Source organism: Hyperolius riggenbachi, chromosome 6, assembly GCF_040937935.1.
Source record: "Hyperolius riggenbachi isolate aHypRig1 chromosome 6, aHypRig1.pri, whole genome shotgun sequence".
Classification (NCBI taxonomy): Eukaryota; Metazoa; Chordata; class Amphibia; order Anura; family Hyperoliidae; genus Hyperolius; species Hyperolius riggenbachi.
Window position 1 is genome coordinate 152,639,370 of NC_090651.1, and position 27,558 is coordinate 152,666,927.

The 27,558-nt window shown below is 44.5% G+C and overlaps 1 protein-coding gene across 1 annotated transcript in view; it reads right to left on the reverse strand.

Annotated features, from left to right (window-relative positions):
• The window catches only part of LOC137521179 (chloride channel CLIC-like protein 1), a 104,011-nt gene extending 76,947 nt beyond the window's left edge, over window positions 1-27,064 (reverse strand). The window contains exons 1-2 of the mRNA XM_068240103.1: window positions 26,941-27,064; window positions 6,593-6,783 (exon numbers count right to left, since the gene is read on the reverse strand). Of these exons, the coding sequence (XP_068096204.1) occupies window positions 6,593-6,724 (132 nt within the window). The 5' untranslated portion in view covers window positions 6,725-6,783; window positions 26,941-27,064. The remainder of the gene's footprint in view (window positions 1-6,592; window positions 6,784-26,940) is intronic.
• Window positions 27,065-27,558: the final 494 nt, after the last annotated feature.

Here is a 27,558-nt window from a genome sequence, read left to right on the forward strand (position 1 = left end):
AACAAAGGCGTACGTTCCTTTCCAGCATTAATTGACTGGATGAAGAGATTTGAACTGACGGATATATGGAGATGGCGTTTTCCTGATAAATCAGATTTCTCCTGTTACTCGGATCAGTTTAAATCCATGTCACGTATTGATATGTGTATGGGAACTAGAGACCTACTTCCATTAGTTGAGGAGATCAAATACATGCCACATGGCATCTCTGACCATTCCCCGATGCTATGTGACATTAGATGCTTTACAACAAAACAAAGCGGTATATGGAGAATGGGATTATGGTGGCTGGAAGACCAAAACGTTTTAACTCCCTGCTTGGAATCCATGGAGAGGTACTGGGATGAAAATCTGGGAACAGCAGACATGAATATATGCTGGGACGCTGGGAAAGCAGTGCTGAGAGGCGCCTCCAGGGCCTCAATGTCCATTATAAGACAAAACGATCAGGCCTTGCATGCTTACACTGAAAAGAAAGTTACTGAAACTAAGAATCAGCTGATACTAGCACCAGGTGCAGACACCTATGGGGCATGGGCAGTTGCCAGGAGAACACATGAACTTGCTATGTTAAGACGTGCTAAATGTAGAGAGATTATTTTTAAACAGAGGGAATTTGAGTTTGGGAATAAAAGTAGCAAGGTCCTATCATATTTACTAAGATCAAATGATTCCTCTATTGCAATTCCTAGAATCCTTTTGTCCTCTGATGTATTCTGCACGACCTCGGTGGGTATAGCCAGGGAATTTTTAACTTTTATAAGGACTTATACACTAGTAGAATGGGAGATGTTGCAGATTCTTTATCTTCTTTTTTTGGGGGAAATTGATTTGCCTAGTCTAGACGAAACGGCCAGGGAGGCTCTGGATTCACTTATTTCAGAGGAGGAAATTATAATAGCCCTGTCTTCGTTTAAAAAAGCAAAATCACCAGGCCTAGATGGCCTGCCTGTAGAATGGTACATCAAAAGTAGAAAGATTTCTGTACCCAAATTGGCTAGGATGTTTGCTCATTCCCTCTCAAAAGGCGTTTTGCCAGATTCTCTATATGAAGCCTTGATTATCTTACTGCCCAAACCGAATAAAACCCAGATCTATGTGAATCATACAGACCTATTTCCTTAAATAATACCGATGCCAAAATTCTAGCAAAGGTCTTAGCCAACCGCCTTAACCAACACATCACAAAATTAGTCCATGAGGATCGAACGGGTTTTATGCCCGGTAGATCCACCAAGTTGAATATTCGACGGCTTTTCTCGAATATTCAATTTCCGCATGGTAATGCAGGCTCCAGGGTCATACTTTCACTAGACACCCTATAAAGCCTTCGATACAGTAGAATGGCCTTATTTGAGGGCTGTATTGGGAAAACTGGGGTTTGGGGAAACGTTTAGAAAATGGTTTGATATTTTATATGATCATCCTAGAGCCAGGCTAAAAGTTAATTCACACATTTCTGATACTTTCCTGGTGCAAAGGGGAACGAGACAGGGATGCCCATTGTCTCCACTTCTCTTTGCATTGGCAATGGAACCACTTGCGGAATGGATCAGAAGGTCTGAAAATATTGCAGGACTGCAGGTAAATAGGCTAGAGGAGCGCATTTCACTATATGCTGACAATGTACTGTTATACCTAGCAGATCCGGGCCCCTCCCTGGTAGAAGTATTCCAGATATATGAATCATTTTGAAAGGTTTCAGGCCTGAGTGTGATTGACTCCTCATCCAGGTTAGTTGTGGCTGACTCCTTTAGATATCTTGGTATTAATATATCAAGAGACATAAATGAGTATATCCAACATAATTTAACCCCCTTACTTGTAGGTACAGGCGAGAGATTTAAAACCTGGGGCAGACTTCCATTAAATGTTGTTGGAAAAGCAACTACAGTTAAGATGGTCTTCGCCCCGAAACTTCTCTATATACTACAGATGTCCCCAATACAAATCCCCAAAAGAATCTTCAAACATGTTGACTCAATGATATCCAGCTATATATGGGGGGGCTCTATGCCACGCTTGGCACTAAGTACACTACGCTTGCCAACAACATTTGGAGGTCTGGCCTTACCCAATTTCTATTTATACTATCTAGCCGCTCAGTTAACATATATTCAGAAATGGATGAGTGCAGATAGAGGAGATGCATCTATGAACTTGGAGGCTGACATTGCCACATCATACGAAGCTTTAAGTAATGTAATTTACAGGGGAATAGCCCCTCGCAAGGAAGGCTCTACTCTTATTAATTCATCAGTTAAAATTTATTATGCAGCATCTAAGTTGTTCCCCCAATCAGATAATATCATCTCCCCCAGTACTCCTCTCTTGGTGAATCCGAGACTCCCTGAGCTTTTAAAACTTGATAGTTATCAGTTCTGGGTTAGATATGGGATAAAATATGTTAACCATATTTTTGTAGACGGAAGCTTTAAATCATTTGCTACATTTAAATCAGAATGTGGCCTACCAAGACATTCAATGTTCTATTATTTCCAGCTTAGGGATGCTGTACGGGCACAATGGGGTTTATCTGGGGTACATGTTGATCCCTCAGAGTTGGAGCGGATGGTACTGAATAAAGATCAGACCAAGCAAATTTCGAGATATTATGCTATTCTAACACACAAAAGTGTTTTTCACAGATATGAAAAAGCTAAATTAAAATGGCAGACCGAATTTTGCACATTTTCGGAAGCAGAATGATCAGAATTTGAGTCACATTATATCTTCACAGTTATAAGTGCTAATGATAAACTAATTCAAATAAAATGCTTCCATCAGACGTACTACACCCCTGCTAGACTATCTAAAATGAGCCGGGACGGAAGCTCAGCTTGCTATAAATGTGGGCTCCTGGGGGCAGATTTTATACATTGTACTTGGAACTGCTCTCTAGTCCAAGAGTTTTGGAAATCTATAACACAATTCTTGGCCAGGGTGATGCAACGTCCGGTTGATCTATCTTTTAAGGCTGCTATGTTAGGTATTATTGATAACGCCACGTGTAACAAATATAAGCAGGTATTTCTCAGGTTAGCCTTTTTTTATGCTAGAAAATCCCTACTACTAAAGTGGAAAACACCTAACCTTCTCTGATCAATCAGAATCTACCTCTGCATAATATTACATACCAAACAAGAGGCCATCCGGCAAAATTTGAAAAGGTTTGGAATCTATGGACTGATCTATATCTGTAAGGTTTAAATTATTTTATTGCAATTCCATAGGAATTGAGGATATGAAGTCAAACTTTTGTACAACTATGTGTGTAGCGATGCCTATAAGTGTGATATTTGCCAGATGTAATGGTAAGGGTCCTGGGAGTTTAGGTAGGGGGGAAGGGTCAATGGGGTGGAGAAGGGATTATATATCAGGGAATGTTTATATTTTCTGTATTTGTAAAAAAAAACAATAAAAATTATCTTTAAAAAAAAAGAAAACAACCAAAACATAGGGTCAGATGTCCAAATATTGGTACTAAAATAGTACACAAAACAAGAAAAAAGATATCAAAAATACATCAAACAGGCTACGTGCGGCAACATCGCAGGGGACGAAAACCCAGACCCGGACCAGGCTAGACAACCCGTCCACAGACACAGGGCACAAATGAATAGCATACGGAAGGATGCAGGGGAGGAGCCAGGGCCCAGAGAAAGGGTACAGAAAACCAAACATACACAAAGATATAATCAAGATCAAGCTGGCAAGAACGCGACATTTCCAGTTGCCTCATTTAAAGCCAGGAGGGTCTGTTGCTTTTAATTCAAAAATCCAAAGGATTCTTTTTCGAAAAGCAGCCGATCATAGTTGCCTCCCCTAATCGTTGTGTGTATACGGTCTAGACCAATAACACATAAACCGCGATAATCGCCCCCATGCACTGATCTAAAATGTCTTGCCACAGGTGTGGTGGATGTAATACTCTTAATATTGGTGAGATGTTCACCAATCCTACTTTTTAAATCTTGTCCTGTCTTACCAATGTAGAAGGCCTCACACTGGCAAAATAGGAGATACACCACATACAAGGTGTTGCAATTAACATAGTGTTGCAATTGCCAATGATGTCCATTGGGGAGCAGCACCTGCCTCCCCACAGACAAATAACGGCATATAGTACAACCACCACAGCTGTATGTGCCTGTAACCATGCGATGGGGACATGTAGACTCGATTCCACGAAAGTGACTTTTTATTATCAGGTCCCGGAGGGATGGTGCCCTTCTGTAAGCAATACTAGGTTCATGTGTAATCAAAGTATTTATCTTAGGATCATTTGTCAGGATATACCAATGACGTTCAAAAATGTGCATGATCTCTTTATGCTGAGCAGAATATTTTGTACAAAAACGTATGCTTTCATCCTAGCCATAGCCTAACGATGACCAATTTTAGTTTACAAAACTGAGGGCTTCAACCTAAGTCTTTTAACACTCTTAATGAGGTACAAGTCGTTTCCATACCATGGCAGGAGTCAAAACCCTCTATTGTGGCTGGCTCTAGGAGTAAACAAAGATACTGTGCATTTACAAATGAAAGGCAAACTTTTTTTTTTGGGCTTATTCAATGTATTTGAACAGGGGTCCAATGTACGATCCTTTAAGCCCCCGTCTACATGGGGAGATGTTGTGGCAATCCGGCGGCTCGATTAGCCGCCGGATCGCCTCTTCCGCGTCCCCGCACATACCCACGGCGTCCCCGCTCGCCGCAAGTGCGCCGGATTCGATTCCCCGCTCGTCCCCGCCGGCGCCGCTTATCTTCCGCTCGATTCCCTGCAATTGTCCCCTCGCGGGGATCGAGCAGGGAATCGGCAGTGAGGAGATCCGCCCTGTCGGATCTTATCAATCGAGCCGCATCAGCGGCTCGATTGATAAGGAACATCGCGGCCGCATCTACGCGTGTAGATGCGGCTTTACATTGGATTGCATCCAGACTTCTCTCTGTCTGGTCGCTGTCCAGTGAGATCTCCAGGGCGCTTGTACAATCCTTCCCCATTCCCTCAATGTACATGTTCCAACAGCTGTGTTCAGCAGCTATCATGAAAGCACACTGGGTATGTGTACTTCCTATTGTTTCAGAAACTGCACGACTAGGATGCTCTCAGCCACGGCTCAACAACTGTGCAGGAGCGCAACCCACATGGGAGCGGAATGTACAGAGAATATGGCAGGCTCTGACTGGTCCTAGTTGGTGCTATGAACAGGGGCTACAGTGGCAAGATAGAGGGGAGTACAGAGGAAATAAAGAGCCTGGAGGTGTGTGGAGAGCCTCTTCATCATCACTGTAAAATAAGCCAGGACCAGTAACCCGGAGCGTGATTCCTGGTAGCGGCTGGGAGCCTTGTGCAGAGCATAGCGCGCAGCGGACATTTTCACTCAACTCTCCGGAGATCCAGATGTCGCCTGCCATTCTTCTTCCTGCCCACGGAGGATCTGCACCCCCCTGGTGAGATCGCTGTCTGTCCTCATGACGACAGACGTGATCTCACTACACTTGCAGAGTTCCCCAACCCTGTCCTCAAGGCCCACCAACAGTACATGTTTTGCAGGAAACCACAAACATGCACAGGTGAGGTAATTAGTGTCTCAGCAGAGCTAATTAACTACCTCTGTGGATTTCCACAAAACATGCACTGTTGGTGGGCCTTGAGGACAGGGTTGGGGAACTCTGCACTTCAGGGTTACAGCGCCAACCGGAGGACAGAGGGAGAACTGCAGCGCTGGAACCCAGGGAGGCAAGTGCTGGGGCTGCTGCAGGCTCTCTAGCAGCAGGATTTTTTCCCGGTTTAGGGTCTAAACGCATGCAAAATAATTTAGACCCTAAAATCTGGAAAGAATAATACTGCCAAGGGAGTAAAAAAAAAATAGAGTGTGGTTTGTAAACTGCACACATGACAGAATGAGGTTACAAAAAGAAAAAAAAAACTATAACACTGAAAATAAAAATATGAGACTCTTTTCTTTGCTACTAATGTTCTATTCAGGGCTGTGGAGTCGGTACAAAAATAATCCAACTCTAACTCCGACTCCTCCGTTTATGAAACAACCGATTACAACTCCTTCTCCAGGGGCAATATGCAATTCGCTTTTTGACCTATGAGAAAAAAATTTCATCTACGATTTAAAATAACATTTTAGCACTTTGCAATGGAAAAAGTATCAAAAAGTAGGCAAAAAGCACTACGAAAATTATTTTGAACATTTTTTTGCTTGCTGGTTTAAAATTAATTTTATTGACAAGGATCAAAATATCACCCAGGAAAAAAGTCAGGTGAAAAATGTAATTGCATATGGGCCCAGGTACCTAAAATGGGTTCGGCTCCTCAACTCAGACTCCTTAGTTTAATACTTACCAGGGCTGTGGATTTGGTACAAAAATCATCTGACTCCGACTCCTGACTTTTCAGATTATGAAACCCATGACTCAGACTCCAGGTACTCAAAATTGCTCCGATTCCTCGACTCCACAGCCCTGGTTCTATTAATTATTTGGACTACGCATACAATTCATTAGATCATAAGTTTTTTCTTGCTTCAGTGTCACTTTAAGCACATTTAGGACACAGGTTTGCTTTAAATTATACCTGCTTTTGGTTTCTCATCCTGCCAGCAGCTGCATCATAGTTTAACATGTCTGTGGGATCAATCCAATCTTCATCTTGGTACTTTCCGTAACAGGTTACCAGGCAGAATGAAAGAAGCAAGAACGATCGCATTTTCAGAGCTAAGAACTATGCACTTTCTTCATCAAGTCTTATGGCTTTATGGGGCAAATCTAGAAAACAAAAAAACATTTGTAACATAACCCATATCAGTAGCAAAATAAGCGTAATATTAATGTATATATTATCCACACAAACCTTAGAGCAATTTCCATCAGTCTATGCATATATAGTGTGGGTAGTGTAAACTCTTCCTTCATACAGACATTCATCATGCTGTATTTTATTTGATTCAGTATAATCTCATTATAGTATAGTAAACTCCAAGGGATTGGGATAAGTAGTTTACTATATGATATATACGTTTATTATTTCAGAAACTGCCATACTCAAGCACATAAAGTATACTATAGTACTGGATCTTAATTCCCCGATGCGTTCCTGGTGCCAGTTAGCAGTATTTCCGCATTTGGGACATGCCGGATGATCATTCAGCCTCTCTCAGAGGCAGCCAATCAAGAGAGCTCCTATACCTCTGCGGTCGGGGATTACCCCACGCCCTGCATGGAGGTACACAAAACACTTGGGCCAATCATGCAGCCTCTTGTAAAGATGCAGCCGATAAAGAGAAGTCACTCAATGCACCCTGCAGCAAAGCCAAATCGCTGTATTACACAGTACTGTACAATGTGCTGGAACTAGCAGCTTACTGAATGTCCATTATGTACATATTGCATCAACAGCGACTAGCAAAGCTAGCAATTCATATCCATGGGGATAAGTCAAATTACCGTTGCAGTTGCACATAACCAGGCTGTAATGGCGTGTGCGCGCTTCAGGCAACAGCTCACAAGTTTGTGAAAAGAGCAGTTGACCGTTGGTCTCACTCTGAGGGCTGTGGAGTCGGAGTCGAGGAGTCGTGGCAATTTTGGGCACCCAGAGTCGGAGTTGGAGTCGTTGATTTCATAAACTGAGGAGTCGGATGATTTTTGTACAAAAGCCTGCGCCGCCCACATTCCACTATATCCAGAATCAGTGTCATGTTAAGCCGAAAATCAAGTTTACTATACCAAAAGTTATGTTATATCTGAGTTTACTATACCAGGTATTGCTGTCATACACTTATAATGGAGATTGTCCGGGAATTGGAAAAGTAGTTTACGATAGCCGAAGGTTTACTGTAGCAGAGTTTACTATAACAAGATTATCATTTGGCGACTTCTTTTCAGAGAGTTTTAGAAAAATGCAAACTAATAAAATCCTTACAAATATTTACTTTCTCGCTTTATAAAAAAAAAAAAAAAAAAAAAAAAATGTACTGCGCCTGTGCAGAACTCCCCCGGCAATACAAGCGGGAGTGAGAACGTGCGCAGCCAGGGCCGTGGCCTGCGACATTAAAGTTGCAAAAAGGGAAAGTGAGCCACAGCAGGGGACCGGAGGATCGTGTTGTCCCAGCAAGGGTGCAGGATGTCTGCGGGGAGCTGGTGAAAGCCCCAGGTAAGCTAAACCCCCTTTTTTTTTATAGATTATAGTTGTCCTTTAATACAAGTCAGAAGAACAGGAGGACTAGAGGACTAGGGAATCCCATCCAGAGAAAATCTGCAAACAAAAACCCAGAAGGTCTTTTCTTAAAGGAGTTATCAGGCAAAAAAAAAAAAAAAAAAAAAAAAAAAAAAAGGAGTTTCACTTACCTGGGGCTTCTACTAGCCCCATGCAGCCATCCTGTGCCCCGCTCACTGCTGCTCTGGTCCCTTTCCGTCAGCTAGTTAAGTTCGGCGGGCCGCATTGCGTACATTTCTACGCATTCCCGCTGGTGCAGGGACATTAACACATACGTTTGTACGCGTTAGTGGTTCAATACGTAAAAATGTATGCGTTAGACCAGTGACGCGTAAAAATGTATGCGTTAATGTTCCTGCACCAGCGGGAATGCGTAAAAATATACGCAATGCGGCCCGCCGACCCTTAGGTCGGCAAAAACGAAACTAGCTGACGGAGGGGGACCAGAGCAGCAATGCAAAACAAAGGGCTGTATTTAACTGTTTGAATGCCGTTTCACCAGGGCTGTGGAGTCGGTGTTGGAGTCGTAGTCGAGGAGTCGTGGCAATTTTGGGCACCCAAAGTCGGAGTTGGAGTCGTTGATTTCATAAACTGAGGAGTCGGATGATTTTTGTACAAAATCCACAGCCCTGTTAAGTATTAGACTAAGGAGTCGGAGTTGGCGCCATTTTGGGTACCCAGAGTCGAAGTTGGAGTCGGAGTCGTGGTTTCATAAACTGAGGAGGCGGAGTCTGAGTTGGAAGATTTTTGTATTTTTTGACTCCACAGCCCTGCGTTTCACTACAATTTTTTTGAGGTTGTAGGTTTAACCTCCCTGGCGGTGCATTTCTGTCTGGAATTATGAGTCAAAAGCGGTACAGTGTTTTTCAAGAATTGTAGGCATCCAATTCTTAAAGAGACACTTAAGCCAGGAAAAAAAAATGAGTTTTACTCACCTGGGGCTTCTACCAGCCCCCTGCAGCAGTCCTGTGCCCTCGCAGCCACTCACTAATCCTCTGGTCCCCCTCTGCCAGCTAGTTTCGTTTTTGCCGACAGGCCCGTCAGGACTGGCCACGCGTAGCTTTTTCCGCATTCCCGACTGCAATTTGCGCTATTGCGGGCCGCGACGCGTACGAAAATACGCGTTACCGCATTACGCACGCATAGATATGCGGCAACGCGTATTTTTGTACGCATTGTGGCCCGCAATAGCGCTAATTGCAGTCGGGAATGCGGAAAAAGCTACGCATGGCCAGTCCTGATGGGCCTGTCGGCAAAAACGAAACTAGCTGGCAGAGGGGGACCAGAGGATTAGTGAGTAGCTGCGAGGGCACAGGACTGCTGCAGGGGGCTGGTAGAAGCCCCAGGTGAGTAAAACTCATTTTTTTTTCCTGACTTAAGGTTCACTTTAAGTCATAACTCACCAAAATATGCCAGAATAATTTGTTGAATTAAAATTTATGAATAAACTGGAAAAATTGTGAAACTGTACAAAAAGGCAGACAAAAAAAAACTCTTTGAATGAGAAGGTGTGTCCAAACTTTTGGTCTGTACTATATATATATAGATAGATAGATAGAAGATAGAGAGCGCGAGATAGATAAGAGTGAGTGAGTGAGTGAGCGAGCGAGCGTGCGTGCGTGCGTGCGTGTGTGTACATACCGCTGACTATAGCTTTGCAAGACATCAGATATCATTCACAATGTGGTAGTGATGTTCACCACAGAAATCAGGTGCCATTGAATGGCCGGCTATAACAAACAAGTAATCCTTCTGCATTATCTTTTAAAATAATGTACCCAGGCTAATGCACCACCATTATGGAGGAACCAGCATACTCATAATCATTGAAGAGTTGTTTTTTTTTTTTTCTCAACAGTTTTGGAAATATTTTGCATATGAACAGTTTCCTACTATATGGCATGCTGAACTGGTACATTTGTTTGATTCTAGGGCTGCGCAGCCTCTGGTTACTTCCAAAGCTATGCATATATGATATTGTGAATCAATATAAATTAGATGGGAGTGTTATCTCAGGGGTCCATATTGGGTCTGTAAGGGAGGTTGTGGGGGGCAGTGTGTAGACATGTGATTTTAGATGGTTTTTATTATTCAATTAATAAAGAATTTTGCATTTTCTCATAAACTAGTAGAATTTGTATTCAATCAAGACATACTCCTCCTATTCCCTATCTCACAATTTTCTGTATATGCATATATAAGCATATACATGTATAGTCCTAGCCAAAATTTTTGAGACTGTCAAAAATACGAGTTTTCACAAAGTTTGCTGCTAAACTGCTTTTAGATCTTTGTTTCAGTTATTTATGTGATGTACTGAAATATAATTATAAGCACTTCATACATTTCAAATGATTTTATTGACAATTACATGAGATTTATGCAAAGAGTCAGTATTTGCAGTGTTGGCCCTTCTTTTTCAGGACCTCTGCAATTCGACCGGGCATGCTCTCAATCAACTTCTGGGCCAAATACTGACTGAGGGCCCGTTTCCACTTGTGCGGTGCGGAATCGCCTGCTTTCCACCACGGATAAAATCGCATGCGGATGCGTTTCTGCATGCGGTTTTCCCCGCGATTTCGCATGGCTAAGAAGCAGGCGAATTTAACCATGTCACTGCCTGTGTAAATTTCCATAGCATTACATGCGAAATCGCAAGCGAAATCGCTGGGAAAACCGCATGACAAAGCCGCATGCGATTTCCCTATTAAAAGCATTGCGGGCGGTTCGCCCGCATTCCAGCCGCACGTGAAATCTGATGGCTCTGCCGTGCAAATTTCCCCTGCACATCAAAATGCACCCGCACGACGCACAAGTGGAAACAATCCCATCCACTTGTATTGCCTATGTGAATCCGCATGGATTCGCTATAGTGGAAACGAGCCCTGATAGCAACCCATTCTTTCATGACCACTCGAGTTTCTCAGAATTAGTTGATTTTTGTTTGTCCACCCGCCTCTTGAGGAATGACCACAAGTTCTCAGTGGGATTAAGATCTGGGGAGTTTCTAGGCCATGGACCCAAAATTTCAACGTTTTGGTCCCTGAGCCACTTGGTTTTCACTTTTGCCTTATGACACGGTGCTCCATCGTGCTGGAAAATGCATTGTTCTTCACCAAACTGTTGTTGGATTGTTGGAAGAAGTTGCTGTTGGAGGGTGTTTTTGTACCATTCTTTATTCATGGCTGTGTTTTTTGGCAAAATCCTGAGTGAGCCCATTCCCTTGGATGAGAAGCAACCCCACACATGAATGGTCTCAGGAAGCTTTTACTGTTGGCATGACACAGGACTGATAATAGTGCTCACCTTTTCTTCTCCTGACAAGACTTTTTCCAGATGACCCAAACGATTGGAAAGGGGCTTCATTGGAGAATATGACCAGTCCATTCACCATACTTTTTGCAGAAGATCAATCTGTCCCTGATATTTTTTTGGGAGAGAAGTTCTTCTTTGCTGCTCTTCTTGACACCAGGCCATCTTCCAAAAGTCTTTGCCTCACTGTGCATGCAGATGCGCTCACACCTGCCTGCTGCCATTCCTGAGCAACCTCTGCACTGGTTGTACTCCGATCCCGCAGCTGAATCCACTTTAGGAGACAATCCTGGCGCTTGCTGGACTTTCTTGGACGCCCTGAAGCCTTCTTAACAAGAACTGAACCTCTTTCCTTGAAGTTCTTGATGATCCTATAAATTGTTGATTTAGGTGCAATCTTAGTAGCCACAATATCCTTGCCTGTGAAGCCATTTATATGCAACTCAATGATGGCAGCATGCGTTTCTTTGCTGGTGACCATGGTAAACAATGGAAGATAAATTATTTCAAGCATCACCCTCCTTTTAACATGTTAAGTCTGCCATTCTAACCCAATCAGCCTGACATAATGATCTCCAGCCTTGTGCTCGTCAACATTCTCACCTGAGTTAACAAGACGATTACTGAAATAATCTCAGCAGGTCCGTTAATGACAGCAATGAAATGCAGTGTGAGGGCTGGAACCCACAAGAGCGTTTTTTTGAGCATTTTGGCAGCGCTGCGATACGCTAGCGCTTTGCCAAAACGCTCAGCTGATGTTAATGGATGGGGCAACTTCCACAGGAGCGTTTGCGTTTCCCAGAAACGCAAACGCAGGACATGCAGCATTTTTGGAGCGTTAGCGCTTCAATGTAAAGTATTGAAACGCTAGCAGAAACGCTCAGCAAAACCAAAACTGAGCGGTTTTTCTAGTGTTTTGCGGTTCAGCACACTGTAACAAAATTAAAAATAATTCACAGGACCAATCAGGATAAAAACGCAAAACGCTACACAACCGCTGAGCAAAAAAATACAATGTTGCAAAACGCGAACGCAAATGCGCATGAATCCGCTTGCAAACCGCTCAGACAAAACTCTAGCGGTAGCGTTTTGCGTTTTCTGTTTTCAGTGGGTTCCAGGCCTAAAGGTTTTTTTGGGATTCAGTTAATTTTCTTGGCAAAGGACTATGCAATTCATTTGAACACTCTTCATAACATTCTGCAGTATTTGCAAATTGCTATTAGAAAAACGTAAACACCAACTTTTCTAATTTCCAATATTTTTGACAGTCTCAAAACTTTTGGCCAGGACTGTACACGTCTCATGGTTCCTAGCTGTGAGGTGTAGCTATTAACACCTTTCCCGATCTGCTTACAGTCCATCATTCTTGCTTTGGATCCCTCTAAAACCACTCAACAACAGCTTGTCAAATATGTTTGTTTTGGCCATGCTATCACAGAGCACAAGCTTATCCATACCGGACATGTGCAAGTAAGGTATGCACATGACCAGATGAATTAACCTAATCATGCACTCCTTTATTGCATCATATTAGAGTGCTTTGTTCTACTGGGCATGTGCAGACATTAACCGCTCAGGCACAGTACAGATAAGCTTGTGCATGGGCAGGAATGCGGCCACAAGAAGAAGGTTCTGGGCAGCACGGGAGAAACGGCAAATGCAGGTCCAAGCCCCGCTAGAGCCTTCTGCCTTGCACCGCTGTAGGCTCTGCCCCACGCGTTTCATTTTAGAGACTCATCAGGGATTTTAACTAGAAGCAACGGTGGAGAACAACCTGCAATCGCCCGTGTGAACCAACTCTTAGGAAGTGATTTCCTAAGAACTTCCTGGTTTTCAGAGGCATCCTGGAGGCTGCAGTGTGATAGAGGTCAGGTATTATCTAACACTACTGATCTTCCAACATGGGAGACCCAATAGGTCTGATCAAGCCCTGTCTCTAAAGCATACCGGTCACTTTCCAGGTCAACCCTTTGTAACAATAATAATAATAATAATAAAAAAAGTTAAAATTTACATTTAAAAAGAAATCTCTAACAAACAGCAATGCCCTGTCCAAATACACATACTGCATATTCCAGAATATAAGTTTGAATTTTCACCCACTTAAAGAGACACTGAAGCGAAAAAAAAAATATGATATATTGAATTGGTTGTGTACTATGAATAATTACTAGAAGATTAGCAGCAAAGAAAATATTCTCATACTTTTATTTTCAGGTATATAGTGTTTTTTCTAACATTGCATCATTCTCTAATATGTGCAGATTACACAACACTCAGCATTCAAAATGAGCCTTTCAGAGCAGTCTGTGAAGTAATGACCTCTCCTCTAGCACAGGAAAAGTAAACAGTTAACTTACAGTTGAGATAATAAAAGTCAGATAACAGCCCTCTCCACCACTAACTTAGTCGGAGAGCTTAATGGCTTGTTTGCATAGAGATAACAACTGGAGTTTCTCAACTCTTCCTGTACTGGAAACAATTAGACTGATGTATCTGATCTTAATGTTTTATTTCTTAGCTGTACTACACATACAAATCATAATATCATAATTTTTTCTTCGCTTCAGTGTCTCTTTAAGCTGCAATTTTTTTTAAACATAAATGTATCCAGTAAAGTTAATGGCTACATTTGGGGACCAGTAGGAATGAACAGCTCCACTTGGGACAAGGAAGAGTTAATGCCTGCACTGCACTCTAAATCCCCCCCCCCCCACACATTCACTCATTAACCCTCTTAGTCCTCAAGTGCAGCTCCACTCATCAGGTTCATAGTACTGCATTGTACCTGATCGAGTTATTCTGACTAGCTGCATGCAAGCTTTGTATTAAAGTCTATATCCAATCTCCATTGCAATTCACAGTCATTATAACGCATGCATTATGCAACAGACCGCTCCTGCCTTAAAGGTTACCAGAGCCCAAAAGAAGATGCCCCCTTGGGTACCTATAATTGCCCTGTGGCCCCCGTCTTCTGGTTGGCTTGGTCAGGATCCAGTGCACCTGCGCTGGCCGGCTGCACGCGTACTACAGCATGCAACTGCAGCAGAAAGCGCTCTAGCAGTATAACCGGAGGAAACCCACGCAGAGACGGGAAGAACATACAACAAATGGTTTATACAGGAAAATCGTGAGGATTAACAAGGTTGTCCAAACTTTCGCATCCCACTGTTAATTGAGGGTCTATAATGCACTTTTTGACACTGCAAAAAACTCTGAAACTGAACCTGGAAATTGCAAGTGAATGGCCTGGTAGCAGAAGGGTTAAACATTACGATGATTCCACAAAAAGTAATTAAGTAATAAAGATGGGTGGAACAGTGGTTAAATAGCTACCACTCTGACTACAATAAGGTCTGGAACCCACCACAAAACGCTAGAGCTAATTGCAATTGCTAGCGTTTTTAATGAGCGGATTGTAAGCGATTTCATGAGCGATTTTGGTAGCGTTGTTAAAAAGTGTTAGCTTTTTGCCAGCGATTGGGTAGCGATTAGCATTTTTATTTCCGATTGGTCCTTTAAATTAATGGTAATTTTTTTACAGTGTGCAGTCATTTCAATATGCTAGCAAAATCGCTCTGATGAGCGATTACGCCAGCGTTTATATACTTTACATTGTAGAAACGCTAACGCTAAACGCGAAAAATGCTGCATATTCTGCGTTTTTTGCGATTTAGTAATTGCAATCGCTCCAGTGGAATTTGGCCCATCCATTAACATTAGCTGAGCGTTTAGGGAATTCGCTAGTGGTTTTAATTGTTCCCTAAACGCTCAGAAAATCGCTCTAGTGCAGTGATGGCTAACCTTTCAGAGGCAGAGTGCCCAAACTGCGACCTAACATCGACTTATTTATCACTGAGTGCCAATGGGGGGGGGGGTTGTTGCGGCGCCACAAAATGGGTGTGGCCATGACATTGTATGGGCGGAGCTAACGTAATGATGTAACAGCAAGGCATAAGAAAGCAGTGTTTCAGCCATGATGTGGTGAAACGAGGATTCGCATCATGGGTGTGCAGAAACTGTGTGATGCTATTTATTAGTATACCCGCCGTAACCCCAAAGCAGCAAATATAGCTAACTATGACCATTAAATAATAAATACAGCAACAGTTACCCCAGACACAAGAAAATAAACGCAATTTAGGCAACATTTCAGCAGAAAATCATGCAATGTTGCTAACATTTCAGCAGAAAATCATGCAATGCGGGCAACATTTCAGCAGAAAATAATGCAGTGGGCAACATTTTAGCAGAAAATAAGCAGTGGGCCACATTTCAGCAGAAAATAATGCAATGTGGGCCACATTTCACCAGAAAATAAACGCAGTGGGCCACATTTCACCAGAAAATAAACGCAGTGTGCCACATTTCACCAGAAAAAAAACACAGTGGGCAACATTTCACCAGAAAATAAATGCAGTGGGCAACATTCCTCCAGAAAAACGCAGTGAGCCACATTTCAGCAGAAAATAAACGCAGTGCGCCACATTTCACCAGAAAATAAACACAGTGGGTCACATTTCACCAGAAAATAAACACAGTGGGTCACATTTCACCAGAAAATAAACACAGTGGGCCACATTTCACTGTTATAATTTAAGTAGGCCTCAGTTATTTGGACTGAGTTAGTCAAAAAGGCTTAGGGAGCAGACCTGCCCTTTAAGGGGATTTTCTCTTAGAGAGAAAATCTGTAGTTCTGTCAGCAGAACCAGAACATACCAAGAAGCTGTTCTATGGACAAGGCCACAGGTCTCCCTGACCTGTGCATGTACACCACTAGAACAGTAAACATCAGCCATATTTACTAAACACCAAATTCCTTGTAAGTGGAGCAGAAGCCTCACTGAATATTAATCGAGTAGGTGTGTATTATGACACCACGAGGGGGCTCAGCCAATAGTCGTGGCGAAGATGAGATCACATTTAACTCTTTCCTAGTCGGTATTAATAGCCGGACGAGCTGACAAAGGGGGCTCTCTGATTCCTGCTATGCTTCAATACTGACTGGGACCTCTAAGTATGTTCATTCCTTTCTGTAATCTGATATGATGTATGCTGTACATAGGTAGTCTAGTGTAACATAGAGTAGATATAAGAATACCTGACTAACTTCCGCAGGGAGTTAGGCAAGAGCTGTAACGCCAAGAAACATGAAGATCTGCTTTGCTTGCTAGGATATGATGAACTGTATCTATCGGTATACCTGTTTCCTGAATAAACTCCGTAGACATTGAAGAAGCCTGAGAAAAGTCTATCTCCTGCTTGCTGTGTGAGGAGTCGTGTTTGCAAACTCTTGCTGATGAGTTTGCTGGTGCCGGAGCAAAAGGTGATTTATAACAATTGGTGCCGTGAACCCAGCGCTGTCTAGCAGAAAAGGCAGGCAAGGACCGGGCCAGATGTCAGTCTGTTATCTAGTTTTCCAGGACTTCCACAGTGACAAGCGGAGGAGACGCTGAGACGCTCGCTAGAAACTTATCGAGAAGAGATAAGTGGTGCTGCCAGGCTGCGAGGAAGCCGGGCGCACGGAATGACGGTCGAGTAATTACAGTGGCGAAGGTTCGTGGACTGAATAATATGGGTGTGATTGTACACACGCCTAACGCCAGAATCCAGATCGTGGGCTGTCCCGGGCGGCGGCTTGGGTGCAAGTGTCGTAGTGGTGTCGATCTGCTGAACGAAGGAATCAGTAGCCCGAGGGGGTCCAGAACTTCGCGAGCAAAACTTGACCAATGCTGTCATTTGGGGAGAACGTCTCAAGACACTGGCAAGTATAGTGTTTCATTTGTTTAATTCTAATGCAAGTGTTTGGTATTACATGTTGACAGTGGGTTCCAGCAGTGTTTTCTCTCTAAATTTTCCAGTGGGTGTTCTTACTGGTTTTCCTGTGTTGGTTTTTTTTTCTCTCTCGGGTTGTGCTAGTGGCTGCTGCGTGCAGTTTCAGGTTTCTTTTTTCTTTCTCTTTCTCCCATGTGTCACAGCGTGAGTCTGGGAGGTTTGCCAGATATGGGTGTCCCCCGCAGGAGAGATAAGGGGGGGGGCTAAGGCTTTCGAGTAGTAGAGGGGGGGAGAGGAGAAGGAGAGAGAGGGAAAAGTGAGAGAGAGACAGCTGTGAGTTTTAGTAGGAGTTAATGCACGTGTTAGCTGTTGCAGTATGTTTTTTTTCTTTCTTCGGTGAGCTGGGGAGACAGGAATGCACAGCCCATGGCTCTGGGTCGCTGTGACAGTAGGATGCAGGTTATAGCTACAGCTGAGATAATGGGTTAGGTACAACTGTACTCTGGCGTGTTCTTTTCGGGCAGCATGTTTTTTTTTCCCTGTCCATAGGGGTGTTTCTGAGCTGTTCTGCAAGCTAGTCCCTGTCAGTGCTGCTAAAAGGTTAAATGTTCACAGCACGCTCTAGTAGTTCTGAGCCATGTCTGAGATAAGCAGATGTTTGTGTAGAGAGAGAGATTCCTCGTCACTGGGGTTCCTTAGGACTGATAGCATTTAGGATTACAGCTGTGACGGGGTTTGTCTCAAGTTATGATGCTATGTGTAACTATGCATAAAATGTTTGTTCTGTTTGAGTTGTTTTTTCTACAGGTGCATAGGATTAAGAGGTTGCTATGGGGGACTGACATAGCAGCCATCTTGGCTGGCATGCCATGACTCAACATGGCGTCGTAATTCTGAGAAAGCCACTCCCATCTTCATGATGTATCAGGAGGGGAGGGGGCGGGAGGCGCCCACTGATAGGCACGCCCCGATGGCAGGGGGGAGGATGTGCTGGGGGGGATCCCACGTCCCACGTCACAGCTGTGCACAAGGCGCCGTGCATGGAAGCAGCTGGTGGGAGGGGGGTCCAGAGTGGGGACAGAAGAGAGATTCTACTGAGTTTCTCGGCTTCCAGATGATTTCCTCAGAAGAAGTCTGGGCACAGGGAGTGTCCGCATACGTGAGCCAAGCAAGTTGCAGGCTCACGGATAGGAAGCGTTTCCCAGCTAGGAAAACACGTATAAGTCAGATAGTCCTCAGGGAGTGATTTGCAAGTGCTGCGCAGATCAGGGAAGTATCTGTACGGGGTTGCTTATGGGATTATTCCTTTAAGTGAGGCACCTTAAAGTGCGGTGCAGCATGTGTTCCCCATAGAGATAGGGGGACAGTGCATAGTTGGATAGGGGGGAAAGGAAAAGAGAGAAAGAAAGGAGTTGACCAATCCAGGTGTACTCGCTGCGACTGCAGGGTGTTTGTTTCTGGGGTTTTTTGTGTCAGGGACAGGACCAGAGATTGACAAAGATGTCATTGCTGGGCTGTTATCGTGTTTTTCCTTGCCCACCGATTGGTCATAAATATATATTTTTTATCTTTCTCTTCTTTTCTCCAGCTCTGATTCAGTTTAGCACAGAACAGAACTGGAAGCAGTTCAAGGGGCAATTATAGGGATGCAGCAATTGCCAGTTACAGAGTGACAGTGTATCAGTACAGGGATCTGCATACAGGCATTTGACGCTGGAATGCTTAGCCCTGCACCCTGTGTAGTTTAAGTGCAGAGTGCTCCTTCCTATAGGGAGGCAGCCATTTTTTTTGTTGTCTGGGGGTAGTGGCACGGCAAACATTGATCAGAGGGTACGACACACAGAACTTCTAGCAGAGCTGGTATCGCAATGAGGTTCTAGATAAGTAAATGCGAAAATGAGTAAGAGCATTGCAGGCTCACCTGCAAAGCAGCAACAAGTGTGGCATCCGTAATCTGTGCATGCGACGGCCGCGTATGTACAGAAAGGGGGGGGATGTGGAAGGAGCCTGCAATGAGGTGAGAGCTTCCAAAGGGGAAGTCCGCGGGAGCATATTTTAAACAGGTAAGTACTGAGGATAGTACTTAGGTAGGGGAGAGAGGTTGTGACTCCAATCTACCAAAAAGAGTAAACAGAGTTCATGAGAACCATAAAGCAACGAGATCAATTACGGTATATATTGAGCAATTTAAAGTGTACAGAGTACAAGCCGCAGGGCGAATCCCAAATCATTAATAAGAATTGATTTGTTTGTATTTCGATTTCAGGAGTTGGGCAATATGGAATCGAGACAGCTGCAGTGCTGGCAGCAAAGATGGAGATGTCAGTCGGATAAGCGAAAGGTTCCAGATGCCAATCTGAGTTTGGAGAACAGCGAGATTCCTGAGATGGGAAAGAGACTATAAAAGTGAGATTCCTGAAATCGGAAAGAGACTAAAAAACGAGATTTCGGAGATCGGAAAGAGACTAACAAAACTGTCTGAGCAAAGCATAATGCAAAGTGCTAATGTTTTTCTGTCCCAAGGAGGTGCTTTCCTAATGAAGAGTACCGTGCTGATGGTGATCCTAGGTTGCCATTTCGTCCTAGGAGAACGAAGAGAGGACATTCTCATGAATAATAAGGGGTTAATGAGAATACAAGGCCCAAACATGTTGATGTTGGGTGACAAAGGTACTGATCCTTTCACACCTCCCTCCGCTTGGCACAGATGGACAAAGCAGGGATGGAGGGAAAGAGCACTTGTGCCAGGAGAAAACAAATTTCATGGCACAATGTGGGTGAAAGGTCTGAAGGGTCAGGTGTGCGGGCAGTGGGAATTGAATGGCAGTGTAAATCTGCTATTGAATGCCACACTCCCAGAATCGATGCACCGATCCAAAGTTTTGTTAAAAGGCACATTGCAGTACAATGGGTACATGCAAAAGGTGGAGTGTGTGATTCAGGGGTACCTTGTCTTGGTTATGCAGAGTGAGATGGTTCCAGATTGGAGAGGAACGAGCAGGAGGCATCAATTCTCCTACAAGAGAGACGCAGGGGACAACATCACACCCTGGAACTACCAACAGAGAGTGTCTCTGAAACAACGATACACACATAAAGGCTGGAAAGCCGAGGGTTGGTGGTTCTCGAAACAAGAAGTAAAAATCGAGATCAAGCCACATTTCCAGGTGACAAAGAGGGTGGGGAGAGCGGTCCCGGGGGAGGGAAAGCCAACACAGGGAACCCCATCCACACTACACGGGCAACAACAGGGGACGATATTACACAGTCCATATGCAGCCGCTTACCCTCATGCTAGTAGGGTAAGTGAAGAGGTACTCTTAATTGAAAGATTGCAAAGAGTACAGTCTTTCCGACCTCAGGTACATATTGTGCCTCAGGACATAAGGGGGGGGAAGAGGTCCAATCAGGACAGTTGGGGACATATTTTGTCAGGGAGATGCTAAAAGATCCTGTACAACTGAGATTGGACAAGGGGAGGTATATCGATTTTTCTGGAGAAGGATCTTTTGCATGGAAGCTTCGAGATGTTTGGGTGAACAAATGGAAACGGTGCAACATTCCTTTAGGCACCGCCACTTCCTTAGTTCCCACCTCAACACGTGTCTTACACCATGAGACCTGAGAGGTCAACCTTTTTTGGTGCTAGACGGGGAGGTGAAACGAGTAGAGTTGTCCTCATGCGGGCAATTCTCACAGAGGTACCTGTGGTGGCCAGGGCAAGCCAAATTTAGTGAAGAAGCCTGCTGGCTCAATAACACAGAATGCGAGGCTACCATTCAAAAGACCCGCCCTGAAGCCAAACCGATAGTTCCGGTGGCTGAAGGAAAGGTTTGTTTTTTTAACAAAAGGTCTAAGGACACATTTAAGGTACATTTGCATAATTGTTCCGAGAAGGGGGATCCGTCAAGGGGAACATATTGTGTGAGCAGAGATCCCGTATGGATCGAGTCATCCAAGTTTGATGACGTTATTTCTCAAATTGTTAAGAGAACTCTAAAGTTCAAAGTTTCACGTGAATTTTCCATCCTGAAAGATAACACGACATGGGACAAAGGGGAACAGGTTTTGACCCAAGACGACCACATTTTGTTACAAAGGTTAAACAAACAGTACACTAAGTTAGAGGTAAGATTTCACCATGATCCAGGTGATCTTAACGAGGTAGAACACAAAAATAAGCAGGTGAGTTCCAGTCTGACCTGGTGGAAAAGGTTTCCGGCGATGTTCCAGGGACACTCGGACTGGGCCTCTGCAGTTCACAAGTTCTTCCTACACCCACTGGTCGTCTGGATGGGGATGACAACTTTAGGCATCATTATCCAGGTGAGATTGTGGGTTAAAAGTACGCAAAACAAATTAACCTGGTCAAGAGATTGGTGCCTCATAAACAATCTCATGAACCAATATTTCCAAATTAAGGGATACACAGGGTTACGGGTATAGGTTTAGTAGTACCGGTGATGGAGCTGATTGTATAAAGGCGCTCTCTTAGAAGGCACCTGGCACTGCTCCATTGTGTAACAAACAAACGAGTTTCACTTTTCTGTGGTCATGCAAGTTTGTGAGTGATACGCAAGTGACGCAAATGCTGAGCATGTGGTATAGAGGGATTTAGAAGTAGGGCCTCCCCAGAGAGCCTGGTTACAGGAAGACCAAGAGGTCTTGCTCTCTCTCCTCCAGGGATAACCGCCTAGAGCAGAGAAGTTGTGTGAGCACGAACATCGAAAAGTGAAACATAAAGAAAAGAAACCAGGTACTGGTGGGTTCAGAAGCTGAGATCTGCAGGTCAAGCCTTTTTAGGGGGGATTGTTATAATTTAAGTAGGCCTCAGTTATTTGGACTGAGTTAGTCAAAAAGGCTTGGGGAGCAGACCTGCCCTTTAAGGGGGTTTTCTCTTAGAGAGAAAATCTGCAGTTCTGTCAGCAGAACCAGAACATACCAAGAAGCTGTTCTATGGACAAGGCCACAGGTCTCCCTGACCTGTGCATGTACACCACTAGAACAGTAAACATCAGCCATATTTACTAAACACCAAATTCCTTGTAAGTGGGGCAGAAGCCTCATTGAATATTAATTGAGTAGGTGTGTATTATGACACCACGAGGGGGCTCAGCCAATAGTCGTGGCGAAGATGAGATCACATTTAACTCTTTCCTAGTCGGTATTAATAGCCGGACGAGCTGACAAAGGGGGCTCTCTGATTCCTGCTATGCTTCAATACTGACTGGGACCTCTAAGTATGTTCATTCCTTTCTGTAATCTGATATGATGTATGCTGTACATAGGTAGTCTAGTGTAACATAGAGTAGATATAAGAATACCTGACTAACTTCCGCAGGGAGTTAGGCAAGAGCTGTAACGCCAAGAAACATGAAGATCTGCTTTGCTTGCTAGGATATGATGAACTGTATCCATCGGTATATCTGTTTCCTGAATAAACTCCGTGAACATTGAAGAAGCCTGAGAAAAGTCTATCTCCTGCTTGCTGTGTGAGGAGTCGTGTTTGCAAACTCTTGCTGATGAGTTTGCTGGTGCCGGAGCAAAAGGTGATTTATAACATTCACCAGAAAATAAACACAGTGGGTCACATTTCACCAGAAAATAATTGCAGTGGGCAACATTTCACCTGCAAAAAAAGGAATGTACTCACCTGACAGAAGTCTCCTCTCCCGGCCGGCCTCTGCCACGCAGCTCCCCCGGACGATCCTCCTGCATATCTCCACACTCGCGCTGAATGCAATAGCAGGGCTACAGGAAGATGGTGCCTGAAGCCCTGTACTGGAGACACAAATAGTCTCCAGTACAGGGCTTCGGACAGCATCTTCCCGTAGCCCTGCTCTGCCTCCCGGGAAACTGCAGGCTGGAGCGGGGCTGTGGCCTATGAACTGCCTGTATAGTACACATGCCTGTGTAGTTTTACACAACTCACATTGTATAAGGGCTGGAACCCACTAGAGCAACATTGGCGAACCTATGGCACGCGTGCCAAACCCGGCACGCATAGCCGATTCTGCTGGCTGCCAACGCTGAACTGCATGAACTGGCCGCAGCGTCTGCTAGACGCCGCGTCTAGTAGACGCTGCGGCCAGTTCATGCAGTTCAGTGTTGGCGTACCAGCAGATTCGGCTATGCATGCCGGGTCTGGCACGCGTGCCATAGGTTCGCCAATGCTGCTCTAGTGGGTTCCAGCCCTTATACAATGTGAGTTGTGTAAAACTACACAGGCATAATGCAATGCACACTGTGCGTCATTTTTTAAAGCATGAAAAATTACTTTGTAACATGCACAATGCCGCATAGGGTATCCAAGCAATACTGTATAAAGTGCATTTGAATAACGTGGTCCATTACAATGCAGGGGTGTGAACATCATAGAACCATATGGTAAGTGCAAAAGGCACACAGTGCGAACGCGCCCTCTCACCTCACAGTGTTAGTCCCAGGTCAGATCGTTGTCAAAGACTATGCATGTTCTCCCCATGTTTCCTCTATGCTAAGTTGAGGGCGTATATCTAAGAGGAGCACCTGGTAAAAATTCTCATACTAATCTCCCCCCACCTACCCCTAAAATTAAAGAGTACCCGAGTTAAAAATGATCAAGAGTTATAAACGTACCTGCTCTAGCATCATACCTCCAGGCAGGTAATTGCTCAGCCTCCCTCGCAGCCTTGCGTACTTAAAAAAAAATTGATGCCAAGGCTCTGGCCACCCCCATCTGCGTTGCAGCAGCCTGCTCCCAGCTTGGCAGCCACTGCCCACTTGGTGGCTGGTGAGCTAGGGGTGGGTCCGCTTCAGTGCAGGGAGAGGTGTTCAACGAGCTTCAGCAGTCTTTGGAAACACGGCTGCAACAGCACTGCTGAGGAGGGGGAGTGGAGCATCAATTGCAACCCAAAAACATCACGACATCAGGTATTTAACCCCTACCCCTTTCTGTCCTGTCATGACAGGCCTTGTCATTTTACCTTAGGTACTGTTTAAAGGACAACTGTAGCAAAAGGGATATGGAGGCTGCCATTTTTATTGTCCTTTAAGCATGGCTATTCTGCTGTGTTGATTCTCTGCCTCTATTACTCTTAGCCATAGACCCTGAATAAAGCATATGCAGATCAGGTGTTCTTAACATTATTGTCAGTTCTAACAAGATTAGTTGCATGTTTGTTTCTGGTGTTATTCAAACACTACTGCAGCAAATTTATCAGTAGGGCTGCTGAGCAACTGGTATTATTTAAAAGGAAATAATATGGCACAGCCTCCATATTGTTCTCATCTCCTCCTGGATGTCCGCTAGGTTCCTGAAACTAAATCTAGACAAAATGGAAATTGTGATCTTCCCACCCCGGCTATCCCTGAACTTCCCAGATGTGCATGTCACTGTTAACCACACTACCATTCGCCCTACCTCTCAAGCCCGCTGTCTGGGTGTCACCCTGGACTCCAAACTCTCCTTCACTTCCCACATCCAAAACCTCACAAAGTCCTGCAATTTCCACCTTCGTAACATCTGTAAGATTCGCCCTTTCCTGACCTCTGCCACCACCAAACTCCTCATCCATGCCCTCATAATTTCCCGCCTCGACTACTGTAATGCCCTTCTGTCTGGTCTCCCTATGACCCGAATAGCCCCACTGCTGTCCATCATGAATGCGGCAGCCAGAATTATCCACTCCTCCCATCGCTCCACCAAGGCGGCTCCCCTCCGTGAATCCCTCCACTGGCTTCCTATCCAGTCCAGAATCAGATTCAAAATATTGGGCTCTATTCTCAAAGAGCAAACATTTCCGCAAAATTTTACCGCTATATTTCCGCCAGCGGTAAACCCCGCATTTTTTCCATATTCACTAATATTTTCCGCATGTTTTCCGCATGCGGGAAAAAAAGATGCGGAAACAGCCATTATTAATGCGGGAATCATGCGGTAAAAAGGTCGCATGAAAAAGTGTTTAAAAAAAAAAAAAATTAAAGTCCACCAAGCACAGCGCTTAAGCCTCCACACTTCATTGAAATCAATGGGATGCGGAATATATCACCTACTATTTGTAGGTGATAAAAAAAAAAAAAAAAAAAAAAAAAAAATCGGTAAATAACGACGAAATGATGCGCCTGAACATTTTTGAGAATTGATTTTTTTATTGCGGAAAATACCGACTTTCATCCCGCACTTTTACCGCACTTTTTTAGGATGCGGAAAAAACATGCGGAACATTTTGAGAATTTCAACTTGACGGTATTTTGGTCGCAAACTTCCCGCATGTGCTTTACCGCATGCAGGAAGTCTTTGAGAATAGAGCCCATTGTGTCTGACCTACAAATCTGTCCACAAAACCTGTCCAACCTACATTTCTGATCTTACTCAGAGGTACACACCTAGCCACTCACTCCGTTCCTCCAATGAACTTCGCCTGACCGCCCCCCCGCATCACCCAGTCCCATGCACGCCTCCAGGACTTCACAAGAGCTGCTCCAACACTTTGGAACTCTCTACCTCCACCCATTAGGGCAGCCCCCTCCTTCAACATCTTCAAGAAGGCCCTCAAAACTCACCTTTTCATTCTGGCCTACCACCCCTCACAATTGCTCTAAACCCACAACAGAACTCTGGTCCCTAACTTTCGTGTCTCTACCTCTCCTTCTAGATTGTAAGCCTTTGGGCAGGGTCCTCCTCCTTTTGTGTCCTACCTGATCATGCACCTCCATTACTGTGAACCCATGCTATGCACTTGAGTAAACCTAACTTGCCTAATCTCCATGCTCCATCCAGTGACTGACTAAGCATTACCTTATGCTCATACTGTGCTGTGATCTGGTTTTCTTGTATTCCTGTATCGTCATATTGCTGTATGTCACCCCTAAATATTGTCTGTAACCTAAATTAATGTTCAGCGCTGCGTAATATGTTGGCGCTTTATAAATACAATAAATAATAATAATAACTACCCCCTTCCTTATGAAAATGTTAACACTATGGTTCACTAGCACTTATTTCTACTTACCTGGGGCTTCTTCCAGCCCCATGAGCAGTGTCGAGTCCCACGCTGTCCTCCTTGACCCCTCCATTAAGCCGATATGACTCCCGGTACTCCGGCCAGTCGCGGCCTTCTGCACATGCGCAGCTTGGCCACGCGTGCACTCCCCTGGAGCATTGTGCGTCTCTGCAGTACTGCACAGGCACAGAACTCTCCAGGGTGACTGCGCGCACATTGCCGAGCTCACATGCGCATAAGACCTCGACTGGCAGCGACTGACTGGATTACCGGCAGTCATATCGTCACAATGGAGGGGCCGAGGAAGTCGGCGAGGAACTCAGCGCTGCCCAAGAGGCTGCAGGAAGCCCCGGGTAAGTATAAATTAAGCCTAGTGTACCATCTCTGGTGCACTTCAAAAATGTATATTACGTGTGATCAAATAACTGATCACATTTTTGTTTACAAGTTTAAAAGCAGATTCCCCAGCCCAATAACGTTATGGGCTGCGATCTAACCTGGGAAAGCTCTTCTACTACTGTAACTGCTCAAAGCTGTGACAAGCACATACCAGCCTTATGGAGCTCTATTACGCTGTATTGACCGTTCAGCCGTCTACTAGCAATTCAAATTTCAAAACAATCCTACTCCATGCATTACCTTGTGACAGCACCGAGCACAGGAAAGCAACAGAAAGCGTGGGCGGAGCGGCAGCGTCATCGATGTATTGGGATCTCCGGATTGGCCCAGAGATTACAGGAAACTCTGACATCCGAGTTTCCTACCAGCGTTCGCACTTGTCGGGGGGAGAGAAGGGTGCTCGCAGCCCTTCTCTGCACTGCGCATGCGTTGTTTACTGTTTAGAGTTCTACAGTAGAGATGGGAAGTTCGGATCTTTTCAATGATCCGGATGATTCGAATCGGATCATTGAAAAGATCCGGATCTTTGATCCGAATCTCGGATCATTTCACTACCGAAGCATTCGGGGTGAGATGACTAGCAGGACAGGTCTTTCCCTGCTGTGGATAGGAGAAGGGGAGGGGGGTGGACACACAGAGAGAAGGGGAGAAGATGGACAGAGGGCAGGGAGTGGACAGAGAAGGGAGGAGGGACGAGCAGAGAGCAGAAATGTTTGCACGTAATACCCACATGCTGCAATCATATGCTTTACAAGTATTTATTTCACCTATATGCTCATCTGTGTACTTTCCATGCAAACGTCACACAGTGAAGGAAAGCATTCCCAGAAGATAAGTGCAGCTGTTTAGTGCCGAGTG